At 39.8% G+C, this 22,211-nt stretch overlaps 1 protein-coding gene across 9 annotated transcripts in view; it reads right to left on the reverse strand.

Annotated features, from left to right (window-relative positions):
• The window catches only part of entpd4 (ectonucleoside triphosphate diphosphohydrolase 4), a 36,503-nt gene extending 18,572 nt beyond the window's left edge, over positions 1 to 17,931 (reverse strand). For 2 of the 9 annotated variants that reach the window (XM_069917974.1, XM_069917970.1), the window contains exons 1-6: positions 9,013 to 9,183; positions 8,153 to 8,347; positions 7,319 to 7,524; positions 4,146 to 4,296; positions 2,559 to 2,662; positions 2,037 to 2,096 (exon numbers count right to left, since the gene is read on the reverse strand). In XM_069917974.1, the coding sequence (XP_069774075.1) occupies positions 2,037 to 2,096; positions 2,559 to 2,662; positions 4,146 to 4,296; positions 7,319 to 7,524; positions 8,153 to 8,347; positions 9,013 to 9,098 (802 nt within the window). In that variant the 5' untranslated portion in view covers positions 9,099 to 9,183. Of the gene's footprint in view, positions 1 to 2,036; positions 2,115 to 2,558; positions 2,663 to 4,145; positions 4,297 to 7,318; positions 7,525 to 8,152; positions 8,348 to 9,012; positions 9,190 to 9,236; positions 9,279 to 9,582; positions 9,700 to 17,358; positions 17,489 to 17,783 lie in introns of those variants that run through there. The other 7 variants (XM_069917972.1, XM_069917973.1, XM_069917976.1 and 4 more) reach the window with 7 other exon arrangements.
• Positions 17,932 to 22,211: the final 4,280 nt, after the last annotated feature.

Raw genomic sequence — 22,211 nt, forward strand, 5'->3', positions numbered from 1 at the left:
AATGACTATGTGGCTTGGTATGACAACACCACCATCTACATGTTCACTGACAATTCCACAGTAGTGGGTTGTATAAAAAGGGGTGATGAGTCAGCATACAGGAGGGCAATTGAAAACTTGCCTGAATCATGCACCAATAATGACCTTGTACTCAATGTTTCCAAAAACAAGAAGCTGATGGTTGACTTTAAGAAAGGAAAACCAGAGGAGTATAATTCTGTTCTCTATTATTTTTATAAATGACCTGGATGAAGAGGCGCAAAGATGGGTCAGTAAGTTTGTGGATGGCACAAAGACTGGAGGAGTTGTGGATGGAGTGGAAGGATATAGACAGGATGCAGAGTTGGGCAGAAAAGTGGCAGATGAAGTTCAATCTGGGTAAGTGTGAGGTGATGGATTTTGGAAGGACAAATCAGAAGGCTGGGTACAGATTAATGGTCAGTTACTTAAGAGTGTGGATGAACAGAGGGACCTTGGGGTTCAAATCCATACATCCCTCAAGGTCGCTGCACAGGTTGATAGGATAGTTAAGAAGACTTATGGGATGCTGGGCTTCATTAATAGGGGATTAAGTTCAGGAGTAGAGAGGTCATGTTGCAACTCTACAAATCTGTGATGAGATCACATTTAGAGTATTGTGTTCAGTTCTGGTCACCTCATTATAGGAAGGATGTAGAAGCTATGGAGTGGGTGCAGAGGAGATTTACCAGGATGATATCTGGATTTTAAAACAAGTCTTATGAAGCAAGGTTAGCAGAGCTGGGCTTTTTCTCTTTGGAGCATAGAAAGATGAAAGGAGACTTAAAAGAGGTTCAGGAACATTTACTACCCCTCCACCATAAGACTCCTCAACACAAACTCAATCAGAGACTTATTTAGGACTTATTTTTGCACTTTATTAATTTTTTTTCATCTCTGTATTGCACAGTTTGTTTACAATGTCAGTTTTCTGTTGCACTGCCAATAAGTGGTGATTCTGCCTCGCTTGCAAGAAAAAGAATCTCAGGGTTGTTTGTGAGGTCATACATGTACTCTGACAATCAATCGGAAATCTGAGTGTTTCTTTGTCAATGCTGAGGCTGGGCTCATCACTACCTAATCAATGGCAATCAGTACTGGACAATAAATACAGGGCTCACCAGTGACAGCCAGATGTGAGAAATATTAAAAAATCTCAAACATAACCTCAATTATCTGATGAACAAGTTCACCTATCTGTTGTAAAACAATCATTTTAATTCCAAAGCCATGCTTCAAATATCTATATTAATCAAGATTACAAAACAAAATTGAAGACGGAAGTTCTTTTCTTTTATTTTATTTTTTTTAAACTCATGCTAAATGTTCTGGGTCATATAGCAAGGAAAACAGGCCTTTCCACACAAGAGTTCACACTGATCACTAGGCAATTATACATCCTTTTTTTAATAAAATTCTCTCCACATTGCCATCAAATCTCAACAACCATCTACACTAGGGGGCAATTTACAATGGCCAATTAACCTATACATTAGGGTCACTGGACCTGAGAGACAACAAATCCACCAACTGTGACATTGAGCTATCACTGTAAAATGATAACATTACCATACACACACGTGTAAAAGTCAAATTTTGTATACCATTTTTATCATTAAATGTTTGAGGTTGACTATTATACAGACCGCAATAAATATCTGTGTTGATAGAGCAGTCAGGAATTCCAATGGGCTGACTGCCAGGGGGCCAAGTAGTAAGTCTGTGCTGATGCATCGGAAGCTCCGATGGGTGGGCAGGAGTTGGTGACCGAGGCCCTGGGAAGTCTGGCCTGCAGGCGGCTGAGGCGATAGACTAGTGTTGACTCTTACACAAGATGTATGGAAAATTCCAGATTTTTTGGCTGAAAATAGGGTTCAATTTTTAAATGGCATTAAAGTTGCAAAGTAATACTCAACCCTTCATCAATTTACAAAATAATCTGCAAATCACAAGGTACAAAATAGATCAAATCGACATTTAATTCCGCCCTCTATTACAATGCATAGATTGACTTTTACCAGCACTGATGTGGTCAAATCTTCCAAGGACAAAGTTGATACCAATCCAAGCATATACGCCTACAATAAAAAAACATTCTGAAAAAAAATCCACATAAATGCTCAATATTAATTACTTAGGATTCCTGAATTCCATAAGAACATTGGTGGAGATTTGAACACAAGTTGTATTTGATTGACTTTCTAAAGAATATTTAAGCATATTGTATTTGTATGTCAATTCCTGGTTTACATGCTGTTCAACCTCCAACTCACTGATTGGTATAAAGGCGTCAGTACAATTCAAACAGCGGATCAGGAGTGCCCATGTGGTGCACACAGGGTTGGCGACATGGGGGGGATTTGCGGCCCATCCCCCCCCAAATGTTATTGTGCCCCCACCCACTCAGTCCAACGCCACCAAAACAAAAATCAGTACCCCCCTCCACCTGCGATTACCCTAATGACTCTTGATAACTACAAAATATATTTGCCAAGTAATCAATTACGGATTTAAAATTACAGTTAATGCGGAATACATACCTTCCTGTTTTCCCGAAATTACCTCAGCATGTGAATCTGCAAATAGGAAATCATAGTGAAGTGGGATATCTGTGCGGAGGTCTTCAAGAATGGCATTTTGCTGGCTGCCAAACAAAGAGGTTAGTGGTCAGCAGATTCAATGCATTTGTTCATGGTGTATAGAGAAAGAACTAGTTCACCTCCTAGTTCATGACACATTTCATGCCTGGTCAGTCCAGGGCCCATGAAACAAAACAATAGTCCTTTTTATGCTGAAACCCCATTTTACAGCCAGCTCAAGTTTAAAAAAAAAGGCCAATTTACCTTTTACAGTTACGACCTACAATGGAGATCCTGCGGTGCTTTTATACAAAGCTGAGTTAGGAGCCAGCTTCCAGAGGTGAAGGAGGCAGGGCCAGTGATGCAGGAGTGCTGCCCACCATCACCAGGTAAGTGAAGTGATTTAAAGAGAATATCTGTCTTTACAATCACTTCCCCCCCCCCCCCCCACTATAAAAGGGGCTAATGACTGTCAGCAGAGGATTTGACAGTGGGGACACTACACCCAAATCCAAACTGAGTTGCAAGTGAAAAAGAATACTTTCCAAACCAAAGTTGACCCAGCAAATGAATTCGGATATGGAGCCCCTCTGTACTAGTTTTATTGTCACCCCAACTGAGAGCAGTATATTCAATATGAATTTTGGACTGTTCTGTTCTACAAGGAAGATTGCAAATAAAGTATGGAGTCAGCACAATTGAGTAAGAGTTAAACTAGAACCTTGACAAAGGACTCAGGCCCAAAATGGATATGTATCAGCTTGAAGGGGTTATCCTCAAAATATTGGTTATATAGCTTTGCTTCCTATGAACACTGCCTAGTTTCTTCACCACTTTTATACATTAAAAAAAATTGAGTAGGATAAACCTACATTCCTTGGTGTAGAGGAGATGTGATCTCACTAGGATATACAAGCTTCTGAAATCCTAAAGTGACAAGCCCTCAGGATAAGGGGTCAGCCGTTTGGGGCAAATAGAACAGGACAGGACCTTTAGCCCACTACGTCAAGCTGACCCATATGAAAAAGATTCTTCACTTTTTAAAAAAAAAACTTCACTGCAGAGATTTCATGACTGAGAGATTTTGAAGTATTTGATCTTAATTGTAATGAATACAAAGACTCAAAGGTTTACTGCAGGGTCTCAACCAGAAACATCAACTGAACATTTTCCTCAACATGTTGCTTGGCATCCTTTTTCTTGAATTATTCAATGCACAGAAAATTAACATCTACACCCAAACTCAAATCTTTCACACAAGGTGTTCAAGTTAGGTCAGGAACTTACAGACAGTGCCGGATTAAAAAACCTAGGTCACTGGCGCTAAAGTAGCACTGCACCAACTGTAACACTAACCATGCCGCCCTATCGCAGACACTACATCAACCCATTCCATAGCAGTGAACCTGGCAGAATTGTAACAATTAATAGATCAACTCACAGGACAAATAATTAACAATTAACTTAACTTCATCCCAGTTTGCAACACAGCCCAAATTGGATATTAAAATCTTTTTTTTATTTTTTAAATGCAAGTAAAACCATTACTTTTCTGGCAAAATCCTCATGCCTGCAGTACATAGGATGTATAAAGGAGTCTCTTGGTGTTTAGAATGAGGAATATGGTCTGCAGCAAAATTCAGAAGAGGAGCGAGGTAATCACTAGATTTTTCCGGTGTAGATGCCAGGTCTGAAATACCTGCAGAAAGAAAAATAGGAAGTTCAAGGAAACAAGATAAACCAAGCAAAAGACCAAAGTCTGATCCAACTGCCAATTTATTGTCTAAAACAGATGCTCTGCACATTAATTACAGGACCTTATGTAAAAAGAGACAAACCCTAATAAGCCACCCATACATTTAATTTTAATTTTTGATTTAATTTAGACATACAGCACAGTAACAGATTGTTCCAGCCCATGAGCCCATGAAATCCAAATACCCCAACTAACCTGAAATCCCCCCCCCCCGAACATTTTGAAGGGTGGGAAGAAACCAGAGCACCCAGAGGAAACCCACGCAGACACAGGGGGAAACATACAAACCCCTTAAAGGTGGCATCAGATTTGAACCAGGTCATTGGCAGTGTGGTGCTAATGTCTACAGCAGGGGTGTCAAACTCAAATTCACAAAGGGCCAAAATTAAAAACTTGGACTAAATCGTGCGCCAAACTAAATATTTATTGAAAATTTTCAACAACATCTGCATGTTTTCTCTTCTTTCAACATATGTAATGTTAAACTTTTTCTTATTAAAATAAATGTTTAATAATAGTTTTGGTTAAACTCTTTCCTGAAGAAGCATTAACAAATGAGAAATAAAATATTCAATAAATAATATTTCTCTATAGCCTTTAAGCTCCTTTTAAATGTATTTTTTTTCACAAGCCAACAAGTCAAAAAAGTAACAACTTGCTTCAATGACAAACAGGTTTGTCTTTTAAAATGATGAACATATAGTCTGCCTCCCACCTGTCTTGAAAGGTCCTGTTTTCTGTCTTTCGTTTGGCCATTTTTCGTAAGGGGTTTATTACATGTGAGTTAGGCAACAGGTCGCAGATGCTAATGAACGTAAACAGAGGAGGTGGGGGCGATTAGTGGGCTGGCGGGCCGCCACCAACACATTAGCAAAGCATTCTGGGATTTGTAGTATTAGCTGTGCATGCGCTATACTGGTGCGGCGGCCAACGGGTCAGCTCTAATACATATTTGATATGATCTTGCGGGCCAAATATAATTATATCAAATTTGGCCCACGGGGCTGAGTTTGACATGTGTGGTCTACACTAACCATGCCACCCAACAATACATCATATATGTATTCGAGTCCAGAAGAACCGCGTTAAAAAATTCATCTGGCACTGAAAAAGATTTAAAATCTAATCATGAAAAATGATAATGGTGCAGGGCTATTCCAAGAGTTGAAAATGTGATGGCATACTGTTGACAGTCTTCCTTCTCCCGAGTGGCAGCATTCCATAATTCTGTCTTTGCGTGAAAATGTATTACAATTCAGAACTAAAATAGAAGCTATGTTGTGTTAATGTAGCCCAGCACCAGGCCAATCAGCAGAACTGATGATCAATGTTGATGGTGAAACTCCTGCTTCATTTAATCTTCACCATTATCTTTCAATCATTTCACTTCCATGAATTTATTAAACTTCCCCTTCAATGCATCTTTACTATTGGTATCAGTCTCTCCCTCGGAGACAAAGTACCAAATCTTTGCCACACTTTGGATGTAAAAAATCCTCAATTCCTTACTGATGCACTCTATGTCAACCAGAAAAATGGCAGAGAGAATTCAAGGTCAATGCTCAATTCACTGATTCCAAGCTGGACTTGTCAGTACTCTAAAACAGCAGGAGATTCTCAGACCCTGCCTCAGTTTCTCCATGACCTTTCCCCATTGCTTTAATTCTAGATTTCCAGCATCTGCAACATTGCATTTGAGAGTACAGAGCATGATTAGCCAGAAACAAACTGAAGGTCAGGCAGCATCCATGAAGGGAAGTAGAAAGTCAGTGTTTCGGGTAGGGATCCAGTCTCGAGGAAGGGTCTTGACCACAAATGCCTACTCTCCATTTCAAAATGGTCATGAACATGTCACAAAATTTGCTGTTTTCCTGCACCATCCTAGTGTAGACATTTATACAAACCACCTTACAAAATAAATGAAAATACTGCAAGATAAAGTCAAACTAAGGAAGTGTGTATGGTTCATTGTCCATTCCGAAATCTGATGGCAGAGGAAAAAAAGCTGTCCTTGCGCCTCCAAGTGCTCATTTTCAGGCTCCTGCACCTTTTCCCTTTGCCAGCAGAGGGCATGGCCCAGGTGGTGGAGGTCTTGAGGATAGTGACTGCTTTCTTAAGACATTGTCTCTTGTAGATGTCCTTGATGGAGTGAAGACTGGTGCCCATGATGTCGCAGGCCAAGTTATCAACCCTGTGGAGTTTTTTTTGTCCTGAGCAGTGGCACCTTCATACCAGACAGTGATGCAACCAGCCAGAATGCTCTCCACAATACAACTGTAGAAGTTTTCAAGAATCTTTGGTGACACATTGAATTTCCAAAAACTCCTTAAATAGTATAGCCGCTGGCAAACCTTCTTCGTGATTTCCCTCCATAGATGCTGCTTGACACAATAAGTTCCTCCACCAACTCACCTTTGTTCCCAAGAGCAATCCCACATCCCCAACTGTATCAACATCTACCGTTACTTCAGGCAGAACACAACTGATCTGTGCCTCCCCACTTCTCTTTAAATTTTCTTCCAGGGATTTTAATCATGATCTTTGATTTTCCCCCTTTCATTACTGATTTACCCAAGAAAAAAAAATTCTTCCATCTGACATTGAAACGGCTTCAAACAGTAAAATCCCCGTTATCTGGAACTGGCAAATATATATATTTTTTTAAATTGCAGAAAATATACAATATAGCTAAAATATACAAATTTAAAAATTGGCCCCCCGCTAGCAATTTGTTCACCAATCACACAATCTCAAGCAACCAGAAAATTCACTTATCTGGGATATACCAATCCCCAATAGGTGCTGGATACCAGAGGTTTTAACTGCATATAGATTTTAAAATAACAAACCTTTAAAAAAATCTATTTGTTCATCTTTGCCAACCTCCTCACCATTTTTTACAAAATCTTCCACATTCAAATATTAAAAGCAATGACTTCAACTGATTTAGATGGGGAAATCTCACCTGGCTTGATCTTCATCACCACAGGCTGCCGGTTTTTTCCCCTCATCTGTTTGATATCGAGCAGATCATGTGGATTTCCATTGTGCCTTGGCCAGCAATACACAAAGAGTCTTGAGCCACTACTTCCACAGTCTATCACTACGCCATAGTTCAGATAAGGATTCTTTATATCTGTGGCCTCCATGTCTATCAATTTGGTTAAGTATCTGCAAGACAGCATGAACAGCACCCTAAGAGCAATACAAAGTTCAAAAGGTGGCACTTAAGATAATGAAAGTTAACATTGATTTACATGACTTTAAGGCAAACGACCAAATGTTGCTTGGACATTTTAAGGTTAATTACAAAACACATGACTTCACCAGATGAAAAAACTCAGATTTCAGATTTATTGTCAGAATACATACAATCCTGGAATTTTTTCCCTACGTGCAAAGCAGTATTACCCACTTATTGGTAGCACAAAAAAAACTGTACTCAACATACACAAGTAAACAAATAGAAATGTAAACAAATTGACTGTGCAATACAGAGAGAAAAAAGTGCAAAAAAGCCCTTAAATGAGTCCTTGATGGAGTTTGTTGTTATGGCAATTTACAGCCCAGTGTAAGTGGCTATTATAGTCAAGCCAAACATTTATTGCCTCTACTAAAAACCAATTCTGAGCAGTCCTGCATACAAGTTTATTGAAGACCGGTAGACAGTGCAATTAGGAAATATTGACGAAGTGGGATTCAGGGGAGTTCGGGCAGCATTTCCAACAATGAGGATGCAATAAGGACAAAGAGCACAGATTTAAAACAAAGAAAAGAAAAACAGCTGTCCATACACTACCTATTTCCTTTGTCCTGGTAGAAACGTCCCCATCGATTCCTGTCCAAGACCAGCAAAATGTAGAGTAGAGATATTAAAACTGTGAGCAATGCAGCAGCCGTCAACTGGCGATAGGTTGTGTTGAGAGGTCGTGGGCATGCTGAAGGGGACAAACTGAAATGCCACGAAGCAGGAAATAAACAGGAGATACAGAACCTAAGAAAAAAACATTATTCAAAACAAAAAGTTCTGCAAGATTTTAAATACAGATCCTGTTCCCTCCCTTCCTCAAATAAATAAGATTCAGGCATCTTTGCGCAATAGAAATCGGCACACTTTCACAATCTGACTACTGTCACGTTGTTTGACATAGGTTGCCGAGTACAATTGGCGAAGTGGTTCACTAACTGCAGAGAGATATCCTGAGTTCGTGAAAATGTGTAACCTCTTTTTAAGTTCCTCTCAGAATGCAAGCATCTTGATAATAATACTTCCATTACTGTACTCATTAAAAGTACAATAAAGCACTGGAAAATTCCTTTCAAATCTATAATTTTGTTCTTCAGGTTTAGTTTCTTTTTAAAGAAATGGATAAAATTCAAAATGCTCCATCAGATAATTCAGCAAAATGTTGGACACAATTTTAGACATAAATGTGACTTGAAACCATGAGTGATTCAATCAGGTCAGTTCAAGAAGTGAAAAATACACAGCTAAATACTTTAGCAGTTGAACACTAGACATAAGCCGTGATAGTGGAGTAAACCAGAAAGTCTTCAGACGCAGTGATTGAAGTTAAAAATGTCAAGAAAGCACATTAAGCCACCATCTTACGTACCATCTCTAACCTCATCAAAAAAAGACTGTAAGAAGTGCCATACTTGTGCCCACACCTCCACTCGGGGCCCCAAACAGTCCAAGTGAAGAAACTCTTCACTTGTGAATCTGCAGAGATCATCGACTGCATCCAGTGCTCACGTTGTGACTTTCTCTACATTGGAAAGACTGGACACAGACTGGGAGATCGCTTCGCTGAGCACCTTCACTCTGTCCACATCTCGCAGTGGCTAACCACTTCAATTCTGCTCCCCATTCCCATGCTCACATGTCTGTCGATGGAGTCGTATTCTGGTCAATCGAGACTACCCTGTAAATTGAGGAGCAATGATTAATCTTCCATTTGGGCACTCTCCAAACAGATGGGATTATCAGACTTCTCTGGCTTCTGCTAGACCACTCCTCATTCTCCCTCTCTTCCCTATCCCTCTATCTCCTTTCCTCCAGGTCTCCACTTCCTTCTCTCTCCATTATGCTGTATGAACTGCTCCAGCATTGTATTTTTACTTTGAACAACGATAGCTGGCCAGCCTATGTGCCAGACACTTTTCCAAAATAAAAAATCATGTTGAGGTTAACATAGCAAAGTTTCATACACAAGATGAGAGCCTTACCTTCCCATGGCAAATATTTCCTCTCAGCATAGAAAGTTAAAAAAAGACTATGTGTCCTCAATGCATCCACGATTGGTTGAACACAGCGTACATCTTGGCCATGTGGACATTTTTATCCTGTTTAACCAAAAAAAAAGATCAATACCTTATATTCCCTCGTGGTGCAAAGACAAGGGGTTCTCTTTTGCTTTATACATTTCAATTCATCTAAAAAGTTTTTTTTTAATTTACAGGTAGTTGAGAGCAACATTGCATTGAGCATTAGGAAATCCTCTTGAGAGATGGTGCCTGAAATGAGAGAGGCCTGCCAGGCTATTTCATAGAGTTGCTGAATATTAACAACATTGCCAAGGAACGCAGGTCATAGACAGCCAGTGCAAGAAAGGATGTTAGTGAACAACACATACATTTTTAAAAAAATGACAATCCATTTGAGTAACTCCCACTAATTTTACATTCGGAACTTAAATTCTAACTGGCCTCAAAGGACATTGGCAGTTCTCAATGGGATACGAGAATTTTAGTAACTTAAAGCATCAATTTCAAAACATTTTTTCTTCATTTATGCAAATTTGAAGTAAATGAAGTACCCAAATGAAGGGAGTTTGTAACTCAATGTCAGAAGGGATGGGTTTTTTTTTAATTTTTTTTAAATTTTTCACACTATGAACCATATCAACCAAAATATGTACAAACATTTCTCATTAAATTTACACAGTTCTCATTAAATTTACACAGTGGTCTTTTCTTCCTTTCCCCCCCCATTCCCTCCCTCCCCTCTACCCACCCCCCTCCAAAACCCATAAATATTCAACATATACAATATAATAAAACCATAAAACAATAGCTTCACACAAAGGAAAATAAACAAGAAAAATGCATCATCTATTTATTACACACTGAATCCAGTCGTCCCATCCTCCTATCATCCTCATTTCAGGGGTTGGAGGTCGCAGGTAAGCTCTCTCTGACATGTTCCATGTATGGTTCCCAAATTTGTTCAAACATTGCGACTTTATTTTTTAAATTATATGTTATTTTTTCCAATGGAATACATTTATTCATTTCCATGTACCATTGCTGAATACCAATTATACTGTATCATGCATAACCTTGTGTTTATTGTATTCTTCATAGTTCCAGAACACAACATTTCCCCTACTTCATTTTTTATCTTTATGTTTAGATCCTTTTCCCACTTCTGCTTAGGTTTATAGTTTATTTCATTTTCCTTATCTTGCAGCTTAATGTACATGCTGGTTATAAATCTTTTAATTAGCATTGTGTGTGTAATCACATATTCAAAGCTGCTTCCTTCAGGTAATCTCAAGCTGTTTCCCAATTTATCCTTTAAATAAACTTTCAATTGATGATATGCAAACATTGTACCATGAGTTATTCCATATTTATACTTCAAATGTTCAAATGTTAATAAATTATTTCCCAATAAACAATTTTCCATGCTCATGATTCCTTTTCTCTCCTATTCTCTAAAGGAAAGGTTGTCTATTGTAAAAGGGGTTAGCAGATTTTCATCAATAGTAATTGTGGTATTTGATCATTCGTTTTTTTCCTTTCTAAGTGGATCTTCTTCCGTGTATTAAGTAAATGATGAGTTTTTATATTGCACCAGATTTTCATTCCATTTATAAAGTATATGTTCTGGTACCTTCTCCCCTATTTTATCTAGTTCTATCTTAGTCCAATCTGGTTTTCCCATTGTCTGGTAAAAATCTGATAAATACCTTAATTGTGCAGCTCTATAATAATTTCTAAAATTTGGTAACTGCAAACCACCTTGATTATACTTCTCTGCTAATTTATCTAACGTTACCCTTGGATTCTTCCCTTTCCATAAGAATTTCATTATTTTTCCCTTTAGTTCCTTAAACAATTTTTCTGTTAAAGGAATTGGTAACATTTGAAAGTATTGTACCCTTGGGAACATGTTCACTTTAATGCAGTTTACCCTCCCTATCAATGTTAGCGGTAATTCTTTCCAATGTTCTAAGTCTTCCTGCAATTTCTTTATTAGTGGCTGATGATTTAGTTTCTACAAGTGGCTAAAGTTATTATCTAAACTGATCCCTAGGTATCGGATTGCTTGTGCTTGCCATTTAAATGGTGATCCATTTTTTAAATCACTTCACTTTTATTTGCGTTGATCTTGTACCCCGATATTTCTCCATATTCCTTCAATTTCTTATGTAATTTTTTTACTGATACCTCTGGTTCTGATAGGTATACTATGATGTCACCTGGAAATAAGCTGATTTTATACTCCTTCTCCATTATTTTTATCCCTTTTATTTTATTTTCTATTCTTATTAGTTCTGCCAAAGGTTCTATTGCTAAGGCGAACAATGAGCGGGATATTGCACATCTCTGTCTAGTTTATCTACTTAATTTAAAGTGATTCGATACATATCCATTTACTGTTACCTTCGCCAACGGTCCATTATACAATGCTTTAATCCAATTAATATATTTTTCTGGTAGATTGAACTTCTGTAATACTTTAAATAAGTAATTCCACTCTACTCTGTCAAAGGCTTTTTCTGCATCTGAGCAACAGCTACTGTTTGTTTCTTATTTCCTTGAACTGCATGGATTAGATTAATAAGTTTATGTACATTGTCAACAGTTCGTCTTTTCTTAATAAACCCAGTTTGATCTTGTTTAACTATTTTAGGTACACACTCAGCCAAACTGTTTGCTAATAATTTCACTATTATCTTATAGTCTGAGTTAAGTAGAGATATTGGTCTATATGATGCTGGTGTTAATGGATCCTTCCCAGTCTTTGGTATTACTGTAATTATTGCTGTCTTCCATGAATCTGGCAAGTTTTGTGTTTCTTCTATCTGGTTCATTACTTCCAGGAGAGGAGGAATTAATAACTCTTTAAATGTTTTATAAAATTTTATTGGAAATCCATCCTCTCCTGGCGTTTTATTGTTTGGGAGTTTTTTTTAATATATCCTGTAGTTCCTCCATTTTAAATGGTTTTATTAGATTGTTTTGTTCCTCTTGTAATTTCGGCAGTTCAATTTTAGCTAAAAATTCCTCTATTTTATCATTTTCCTCTTCATTCTCAGTTTGATACAATTTTTCATAAAATTTTCATGAATCTCTGTTGGATTATATGCAATTTGTTTGTCTTTTTTCCTTGATGCCAATACAGTTCTTTTAGCTTGTTCTGTTTTAAGTTGCCAGGCTAATACTTTAAGTGTTTTTTCTCCCAGTTCATAATACTTTTGCTTCGTTTTCATAATGTTCTTCTCCACCTTGTATGTTTGTAATGTTTCATATTTAATTTTTTTGTCCGACAATTCTCTCCTTTTCATTATATCACCCCTTTTTACTAATTCCTTTTCTGTACTTACTATCTCCCTTTCCAACTGCTCTATTTCCCCGATTGTAATCCTTTTTCATCTTAGTCACTTACCTTATTATCTGCCCTCTAATGAAGGCTTTTATTGCATCCCATAATATAAATTTGTCTTTCACTGATCCTGTGTTTATTTCAAAATATGTTTTAATTTGGCGTTCAATAAACTCCCTAAATTCCTGTCTTTTAAGTAGCATGGAGTTTAACCTCCATCTATATGTTTTTGGTGGGATGTCCTCCAGTTCTATTGCTATTAATAGGGGTGAATGATCTGATAGTAGTCTAGCTTTATACTCAGTTTTCCTAACTCTCCCTTGAATATGGGCTGACATCAAAAACATATCAATCCTTTAGTAAGTTTTGCACCCACTCGAATAATATGAAAATTCCTTCTCTCTTGGGTGTTGCCTCCTCCATATATCCATAAGTTTCATTTCCTGCATTGATTTAACTATAAATATGGCTACTTTATTTTTTTTACTTGTCTTTTGTCCAGTTTTATCCAACATTGGGTCCAAATTAAGGTTAAAATCTCCTCCTATCAATATATTTCCTTGTGTGTCTGCAATCTTCAAAAAATATCCTACATAAACTTTTAATCCTCCTCATTAGGTGCATATATATTGAGCAAATTCCAAAATTCTGAGTATATCAGACACTTTATCATTGCATACCTCCCTGCCAGATCTATTATTTCCTCCTCTATTTTGATTGCTACATTTTTGTTAACTAGTATGGCTACACCTCCAGCTTTTGAATTATAGGATGCTGCCATTATGTGTCCTACCCAGTCTCTCTTTAGTTTGTTATCTTCCGCTTCAGTTAGATGCGTTTCCTGCACAAATGCTATATGTATTTTTTCCCTCTTTGATAAATTTAATAGCCTCTTCCTTTTAATTTGGTTATGTATTCCATTAATGTTTATAGTCATATAATTCAACATGACCATCTTATACCTTGCATACATCTCTTTTCTGCCTCTTCGCCACCTCCATCCCCCTTTTCCCCATTTCCATCTCTTAGTTTTCTCTTATTACACTTAATGTACAACATAGTTAAGACATAAAGTACCCCCGTAGTTCCCACATCCACTAATACCTTAACCCCAAAAGATCCCCTCCTCTCCGAGTTGCCCCATATCCCTTGCCAGGCAACCACAACTCCCCTTTTCATTTGGATTGCAATCTTGTTCGCAGTGTCAACTGATTTTGCAGTGACGGTTATTCCCCCTCTCCAGAAAACTTTTTTTTAAAAAAAATCACATATAACAAAGCTCTCTCTTTTTTCCCCTTACTCCCTTCTTTCCCTTTTCTTTTCCCTCTTTAGTTCTTTACATCTACATTGTTTTTACATCTTTATATATACTTTATCGCCATTCTTCATTCTTGTTACATCTCTTCATCTCTTCTCCTGTCCTGCAAACGTTCTGCGAATTCTTGCGCTTTCTCTGGATCCGAGAACAGTCTGTTTTGCTCTCCGGGTATAAATATTTTAAGCACGGCTGGATGTCTTAATATGAATTTGTAACCTTTTTTCCATAAAATTGATTTTGCTGTATTAAACTCCTTCCTCCTCTTTAAGAGTTCAAAACTTATGTCTGAGTAAAAAAATATTTTTTGACCCTTGTATTCCAATGGTTTATTATCTTCTCTAACTTTATTCCTTGCCCGTTCCAGTACATTTTCTCTTGTCGTGTATCTCAAAAATTTTACTAAGGTGGATCTTGGTTTTTGATGTGCCTGTGGTTTCGGAGCTAATGCTTGGTGTGCCCTTTCTTACTGCATTTCTGTTATTCCCAGGACCTTCAGGATCCATCCTTTTATAAATTCCTTCATGTCTGAGCCTTCTTCACCCTCCTTTAGGCCCACTATTTTTATGTTGTTCTGCCTACTATAATTTTCCAATATATGAATTTTCTGAGATAACAACTCTTGTGTCTCTTTAATTTTTTTTGTCACTTTCTTCCAATTTTTCTCTTAAGTCATTTACTTCCATTTCTACAGCCGTTTCCCACTCTTCCACATTCTCTACTCCTTTCTCTATTTCTGTCATTACCAGTTCTAACCTTTGCATTTTATCTTCTGTTCTTTTCATTTTTCTTTTAATTGCATTAAACTCTAATAACCATTCTTTTAGTGATCTCATTTGCTCTTCAAAAAAGACTATATATTCTGTTCATCAGTTTTACCTTTTATTTCTCTTTGTCCATCAGTTTTACCTTCTATTTCTCTGTGAAGATTTTGGTCTTCCTCTTCTTCTGTGTCTGTATCTGTGTTTCTGTCTTCTCTTCTTTGTGTCTGTGTCTCTTCTGTTTTTCCTGATGAGCTGCTTGTATCTCTTTGTCGGGCCTCTTCTTGTTGGTCCTCCCCTCCAGCTGCTCATCTGTTGTGCTTCCTGACATTGGTCTTCTTGTCGGTCATCCCTCCGTCTATCTCCCACATCTGCTTCATTGCTCCCTCTTCTGCTGCCTTCCTCGTCCTCCAGCTGAGCGTACTGGTGTCAGGCGTCCCTCAGCTGTTCGCTCTGTGACAGCCCGCTCCTCTGATGAGCCCCCCTCCTGCCGGTGTCCTCTTTCTCCTTTGATTGCGCACTGTGCACTTTTGTTTGGCTCCGAGAGCCATTTTTGTAGTGCATCAGCTGGTGGGTCGTGACTCCGCAGGGCAGGCACTGACCTCGAGGGTTGGGCGCTCCTTGCCACCACAGTGTCCTGTTCCTTCATGCAGATAAGACCTTCTTTCTTCTCCGGCGACCTTTCTACTTTTTTTCCCAGTTGTTCTTATTTTCTCCTTCGTGGAAGCCATCTTCTTTCTCTTCTCTGTAGCTTTATCTTCTATTTCTTATATTTTATTTTTGTTATGCTTTGCTTTTTCCTAACTTTTTTTTCCCATTTTCCTGGAGAGGGCTGGTTTTCATAACCGGCCACTACTCCAGCACTTGACTCCCCCAATGTCAGAAGGGATGGTTGAGACATAAGCATTCATTTGGAAAATGTTGAGATGTACACTTGGAAAGTTGTTATCAAACAACAGGCAGGGGGGTGTAGGGGAAGAGAAGTGACAAGGTGCCACAGTAGTGGTAATGGTGTATTTCGAGAACAAACTTTTACAATGTCCATTTATGGGAATGTATAGATTTAATATTATGGGTGTGCAAGGACTACGAACAATTTTCTCAACATCTCTTCACTTGTCAAGAAGTTGCAACAGTGATCTGATATGTGCATGAAAGGACTGCGAACAGTTTTCTCAACATCTCACTTAGACAAGAAGTTCCAACAGCGACTGTACTTCCTAAGCCTGAAGAGGGTAAGGCTACTGGCCACCATTATGACAACTTTCTATAAGTGCTCTTTTGAGAGCATCCTGATCAGCTGAATCACAACGTGGTATGATTGCTGCAGAGAAATGGATTGAAGGTCAATGCCCGGACTGTAAGAGTGGCAGACAGGATCCCTCACCCCCATCAACGTAATGTACCGAAATAGATGTCTGAAGAGCCCACGCAAAATCATTGAGGACCCCTTCCACCCTGCACACAGCATCTTTTACCTGCTCCAGTCAAGGTTGGTTGGGGGGGGGGGGGGGGTGGAAGAAGGAAAGAGAAACAGGAGTATCGGAGCCAGTATCACCAGGATGAGGAACAGCTTCTCTTCGCGGGCCGCTTAAGTATTGCTTGTCTTGTATGCCTGCATGTTTCGTCAGGTTTTACTTGTGCAATCAGATGACACTAAACGGCATCCTTCTTCTAAATAATTTATTGTGAATAAAGTCTATTTTTGGATTTTAAAAATTACATCACAATAGATAACATCTAATCTATCTGAAATTCTTGATGACAGCTATCTTATTTAAAATGGAAAGATTCTAATCCATTCTCAGTGGCTCTCTCAAATGATGTCTTTTTTTTAAAGTTTAGAAAAAGTTAGGAGTTGTGCATTTGATACTTCTGCTAAATTTGAAGAGACTTGGCAGCCTTTTAGAAATTACTTCCACATGATTTAGCTAGTAGAATTATTTTCCCTTCCAGATTTTTCTCCTCAATGAAGACCAGACGATTAATTTTTATTATTACATTAACAGCAGAGGCTGCACGGTCTTTTTCCTTTTTTGGAAAAAAAAATTAGGGTTGGGTTTTATATCATAATTTTTTTTAAAGGTTTCAGTTTGAGGAGATAAGAACATATTCATTAACATGCAATGATGTATCAATTATTTTTTCCCCCATTTTTGATTATGTACCCCTATTCTCCTCATGCATTATTTAATAAAAAGAAAAGACTGCTTACCAAACATCTTAATACCCTTAACATCTACACAGAGAATAATTTGCTCTGCATTTTAGCTGTTTCATTAATGGAAATACAAACTGCATCAAAACAAATTTACCTCTTTCAGACATTTTCCTTTTTCTTCATCAGTTGTTTAAATGCCAACTCGTGCTTTTTTTTAAAAGATGGTTAAATAAGTTTATTTCCCCTCTCTCCTCCTCCTCCAACTCAAAGCGCTTCTTCTCGTCTATCACCTGCAGCCCATTTCCCTCGACGTGGCGACCCACCTGAAGCACCCTCCCTGACCAAACTGAACCCACCTCCGCACCACCCTCATTGGCTGCCCGTCTGCCAGCCCCGCACCGCCCCCGAATGTGGATTGGCTGAGCCCCGCCGTCAGTCGTGTCCCCTGCCCTGTGGCTGACGTCAAGGAGGATGCACACGCAATCGCCCGGACCGTTGCGGCCCAAAGATCACGGCCACTTGGCGAAACAAGTCGAGATGGCTCGTGTTGGCTTTACTGCGGTCTAGGTGAGCACTTACCTCTTCATGGTTGATTGTCGGGGCTCTTGTCATTTGAAACAAATACCAAAACGGGGAAATAAAACCCCAAACGCGCCAAAGGTCACATCTACCATCTCGCCTCCTCTTCCTCAGAGGCGACTGGTTCGTCAGCAACGTTCGCGACACTGCCGCCCAGCGGCAAGGCGCTGAAGCTGCATACGCATGCGTCTTTCTCGCTGTGCATTCTGGGATTTGTAGTTCGTTGTATTTATTGTCAGATTACTTACATGCGCTGGATGGGTCACGTCTCCAGAATGGAGGACCATCGCCTTCCCAAGATCGTGTTATATGGCGAGCTCTCCACTGGCCACCGTGACAGAGGTGCACCAAAGAAAAGGTACAAGGACTGCCTAAAGAAATCTCTTGGTGCCTGCCACATTGACCACCGCCAGTGGGCTGATAACGCCTCAAACCGTGCATCTTGGCGCCTCACAGTTTGGCGGGCAGCAACCTCCTTTGAAGAAGACCGCAGAGCCCACCTCACTGACAAAAGGCAAAGGAGGAAAAACCCAACACCCAACTCCAACCAACCAATTTTCCGCTGCAACCGTGTCTGCCTGTCCCGCATCAGACTTGTCAGCCACAAACGAGCCTGCAGCTGACGTGGACTTTTTACCCCCTCCATAAATCTTCGTCCGCGAAGCCAAGCCAAAGAAGACTTACATGACATCAATTCAAGTCAACTTTATTTATCGTTCATACCATTCTCGCACGGTAGGATGAGATAACGTTTCTCCAGGACCACGGAGTATATTTGCATAGATATAAGGAAAGGAGTTAACACCTTAAAATATTAAGTATGTACTGAGAGTTCAGGAGCCTGATGGCTTGGGGATAAAGCTGTTTCCCACTCTGGTCGGAAGGGTCCGAGTGTTTCAGTACCTCCTGCCATATGGCAGAAGGGAGAACAGTTTACATGGAGGATGCGTGGAGTCTTTCACAATGTTTATTGCTTTCCGCCTGCATCAAGTGTAGTAGATAGCCTCCATGCTTGGAAGAGGTTTCCCAGTGGTCTTTTCCACTGACTTCACTATCCTCTGCAGTCTTGCAGTCTCAGATGGTACAGTTACCCAACCAGGCAGTGATGCTCTCAATCCATCTTCTGTAGAATGTCATGAGGATGGAGGGTGGGAGACAGACTTCCCTCGGCCTTTGCAGGAGGTAGAGGCGTTGCTGGGCTTTCTTGGCGATGGAGCTGGTGTTAAGGGACTAGGTGAGGTTATCCACCGAGGAACTCTTGACGACCTCAGCGGTGGAGCCGTCGATGGTCAGGGGACCATGATCTCCCTGGGCCCTCCTGAAGTCAGCAACCATCTTTTTAAAAAAAATACAACCCTGAAATTCATTTTCCTGCAGGCAAGGCAGAAAATCTGTAAACAGTCTACATATGGAAGCAAATAAAGAAATGTATATAAACTGTGCAATACAGAGAAAACAAAATCAAAAGCAAATGCTTAAATGAGTCTCCGATTGAATTTGTTATTGAGTCTGATGATGGAGAGGTGGCAGATGTTCCTGTACCTGGTGGTGCAAATCATGTGGCAACCTCCCCTCTTTCCTGATGGTAGCAGCAAGAACAGAGTGTATGCTAAGTGCTGTGGGTCTTTAATGATTAATACTGCTCTCTGACAGCAGTGTTCCCTGTAGATGTATTCGACGGTGGGAAGGGTTTTTCTTATGATGTCCTGGGCCACATCTACTTCCTTTTTACATGGCTTTTTGCACAGGGGTATCCCCATACCAGACCGTGAAGCAGCTGATCAGTACACTTTCCTTCTGTATTGTGGAGGGTTGTGGCTGTCACAATTAGATCTTGCTGGCACCAAGACATTGGGTCCCTGTAAATTACCTGGGCTGGACTCCCCAGCCTCCAGGACTATCAAAGGCACCACTTGCACTTCTTTCTCTCTCTCTCTCTCTCTCTCTCCCGCTCATCTGAGGGACCTATCCAGTGCTTCAATTCAGGCACCATGGAATGGCGCTGGAGAAATCATTTGGTAAGGTGTGCACTAGCAAAGTGTTGAGAGCATCTTCGTTAGTGTCCCAGGTAGCATAGAGACGAACCTGCACTGAGTGAGTATGTGTGTGTGTGTGTGCCCTGTTGTGATCTTTCTGCATGTCTTCTGCAAATAAAGTCATTTACTGTCAGACTGTGCTCAGAGTCCTTGCTTTTGAGTCCCATCGAATCTGTCCCTCACTTACACCACCACCACATTGAGAAAGTAGATGCACTGATATGCTTTCTTCATGATGACGTTTGTTGGGACAAGTAAAGATCCTCCAAAAGAGAGACTCCCAGGAACTTAAATTAGCCCACCCTCTCCACCTTTGATTTCCCAATGATCACTGGATTGTACACGTCTGGTTTCCTTTCCTAAAATCAACAATTAGTTCCTTGGTTTTGGTGGCATTCAGTGAAAGGTTGTTGTGGTTGTTCCTATATCATCTCAGACCATAAGACAGTAGAAAAAGGCTACTGATCCTGAATCCGCATTGATATTTAATCTTGAGCTGATCCATTTCCCCACTCAGCCCCACTGCCCAGCCTTCCCCCATAACCTTTGATGCCCTGGCTAATCAAGAATCTGTCAATCTCTGCCTTAAATATACCCAATGACCTGGTCTCCACAGCTACCTGTGCTAACAAATTCCTCCGCATCTCTGCTCTCAGCAGAGGCCCTTCAATCCTGAAGCTGTGCCCTCTTATCCTAGACACTCCCACCATGGGAAACAACCTTTCTTCATCTACTTTGTCTATGCCTTTCAGCATTCAAAATGTTTCATTGAGATACCCGCCCCATTATTCTCCTTCATTCCAATGAAAACAAGCCAAGAGCTATCAAACACTCCTCGTATGATAACCCTTTCATTCCTGGAATCATCCTTGTCAACCTCCTTTGAACCTTCTCCAACTTCACCGCACCCTTTCTTAAATGTGGGTCCCAAAACTGCTCACAATACTCCAAGTGAATCTCATCATTGCTTTAAAAAGCCTCAACATTCACATCTCTTCTATCCTATTCTTCAAATGAATGCCAGCATTGCATTTGCCTTCTACACCACCATCTCAAGGTGCAAGTTTATCTTCAGCTCTCCTGCCCAAAGACTCACAGATCCTTCTGCATTTGGGTATTTTCTCCATTTAAAAAAAAATCTGCCCATTTATTTTTTTCTACCATAGTGCATGACCACACACTTTCTGACATTATAATTTCATTTGCCACCATCTTCTAATCTGTCTGGGAAGGAAATTGGGGACCACAAAAACTGCAGAAACAAAACCTGGGAGTCTCCACCAGGTCAAGCAATCTTTCAAATTAAGCAACATTGATCAGCACTTGAAAAGTGAAAAAAAACAAATACGTTTTGAGCTTCAGGGATGGGGTGAAAGAGGCCAGAGGGATAATCTGGAATAAGATGCAAACAAGAGGCCAAGGTAACAAGTACTTTAAATAATGAAAGGTCACCATGGAGGGGGAAAAAAAGGTGGTTTGTTTGAATTCAATATTATCCTGAGAATCACAATTTATTGTCATGAACATGTCACAAAATTTGTTGTTTTGTGACAGTATTACAGGTGCAAATATTGCTATAAGTTACATTAAAATATATATTAGTCCAAAAAATAAATATCGTGGGGTAGTGTCTGTGGTTTATTGTTCATTCAGAAATCTAATGGCAGAGGGGAAGAAGCTGTCCTTCGTCTTCAGGCTCCTGTACCTCCTTCCCGATGGTGGCAGAGTGAAGAGGGCATGGTCTGGATGGTGAGGATATTTGAAGATAGAGGCTGCTTTTTTAAAACACCACCTTTTGTAGATGTCCTCAATGGAGTGGAGATTAAGGGCACTGGTTTAATTCGCAACTCTCTCTCGTCTTCATCTCCTGTGCATTGGCACCTCCATACCAGACAGAACTTTGCAAGAGTCTCTGGTGAAGTACCAAATCTCCTCACAAAGAATAGCTGCTGGCAAGTCTTCTTCATGATTACATCGGAGAGATCTTCAGAGATGCTGACACCCAAGAATTTGAAGTCCTTAACCCTTTCCACTGCTGACCCTTCAATAAGGACTGGTTCACATTCTCCTGATTTCCACAATCAGCTCCTTAGTTTTGCTAATGTTGAATAAAATGTTGTTGTGATGTCAACACCAGCAGATCTTTCTCCCTCCTGTACATTTCCTCAGTGCTGCCTGTGATCCTACTGATAACTGTGGTGTAATTGGCAAATTTGTAGACAGCATTCGAATTGTGTTTAACCACAAGAGTCATGGGTGTCGAGAGAGTAGAGCAGTGGGCTTAGTACACATTCTTGAGGTGCACCTGTGTTGATCATCAGTGAGGAGGAGATGTTGTTTCCAATTCGTACTGATAGGTCTTCCATTGAGAAAGTCAAGGATCCATTTGCAG

Source organism: Narcine bancroftii, chromosome 2, assembly GCF_036971445.1.
Source record: "Narcine bancroftii isolate sNarBan1 chromosome 2, sNarBan1.hap1, whole genome shotgun sequence".
Lineage (NCBI taxonomy): Eukaryota > Metazoa > Chordata > Chondrichthyes > Torpediniformes > Narcinidae > Narcine > Narcine bancroftii.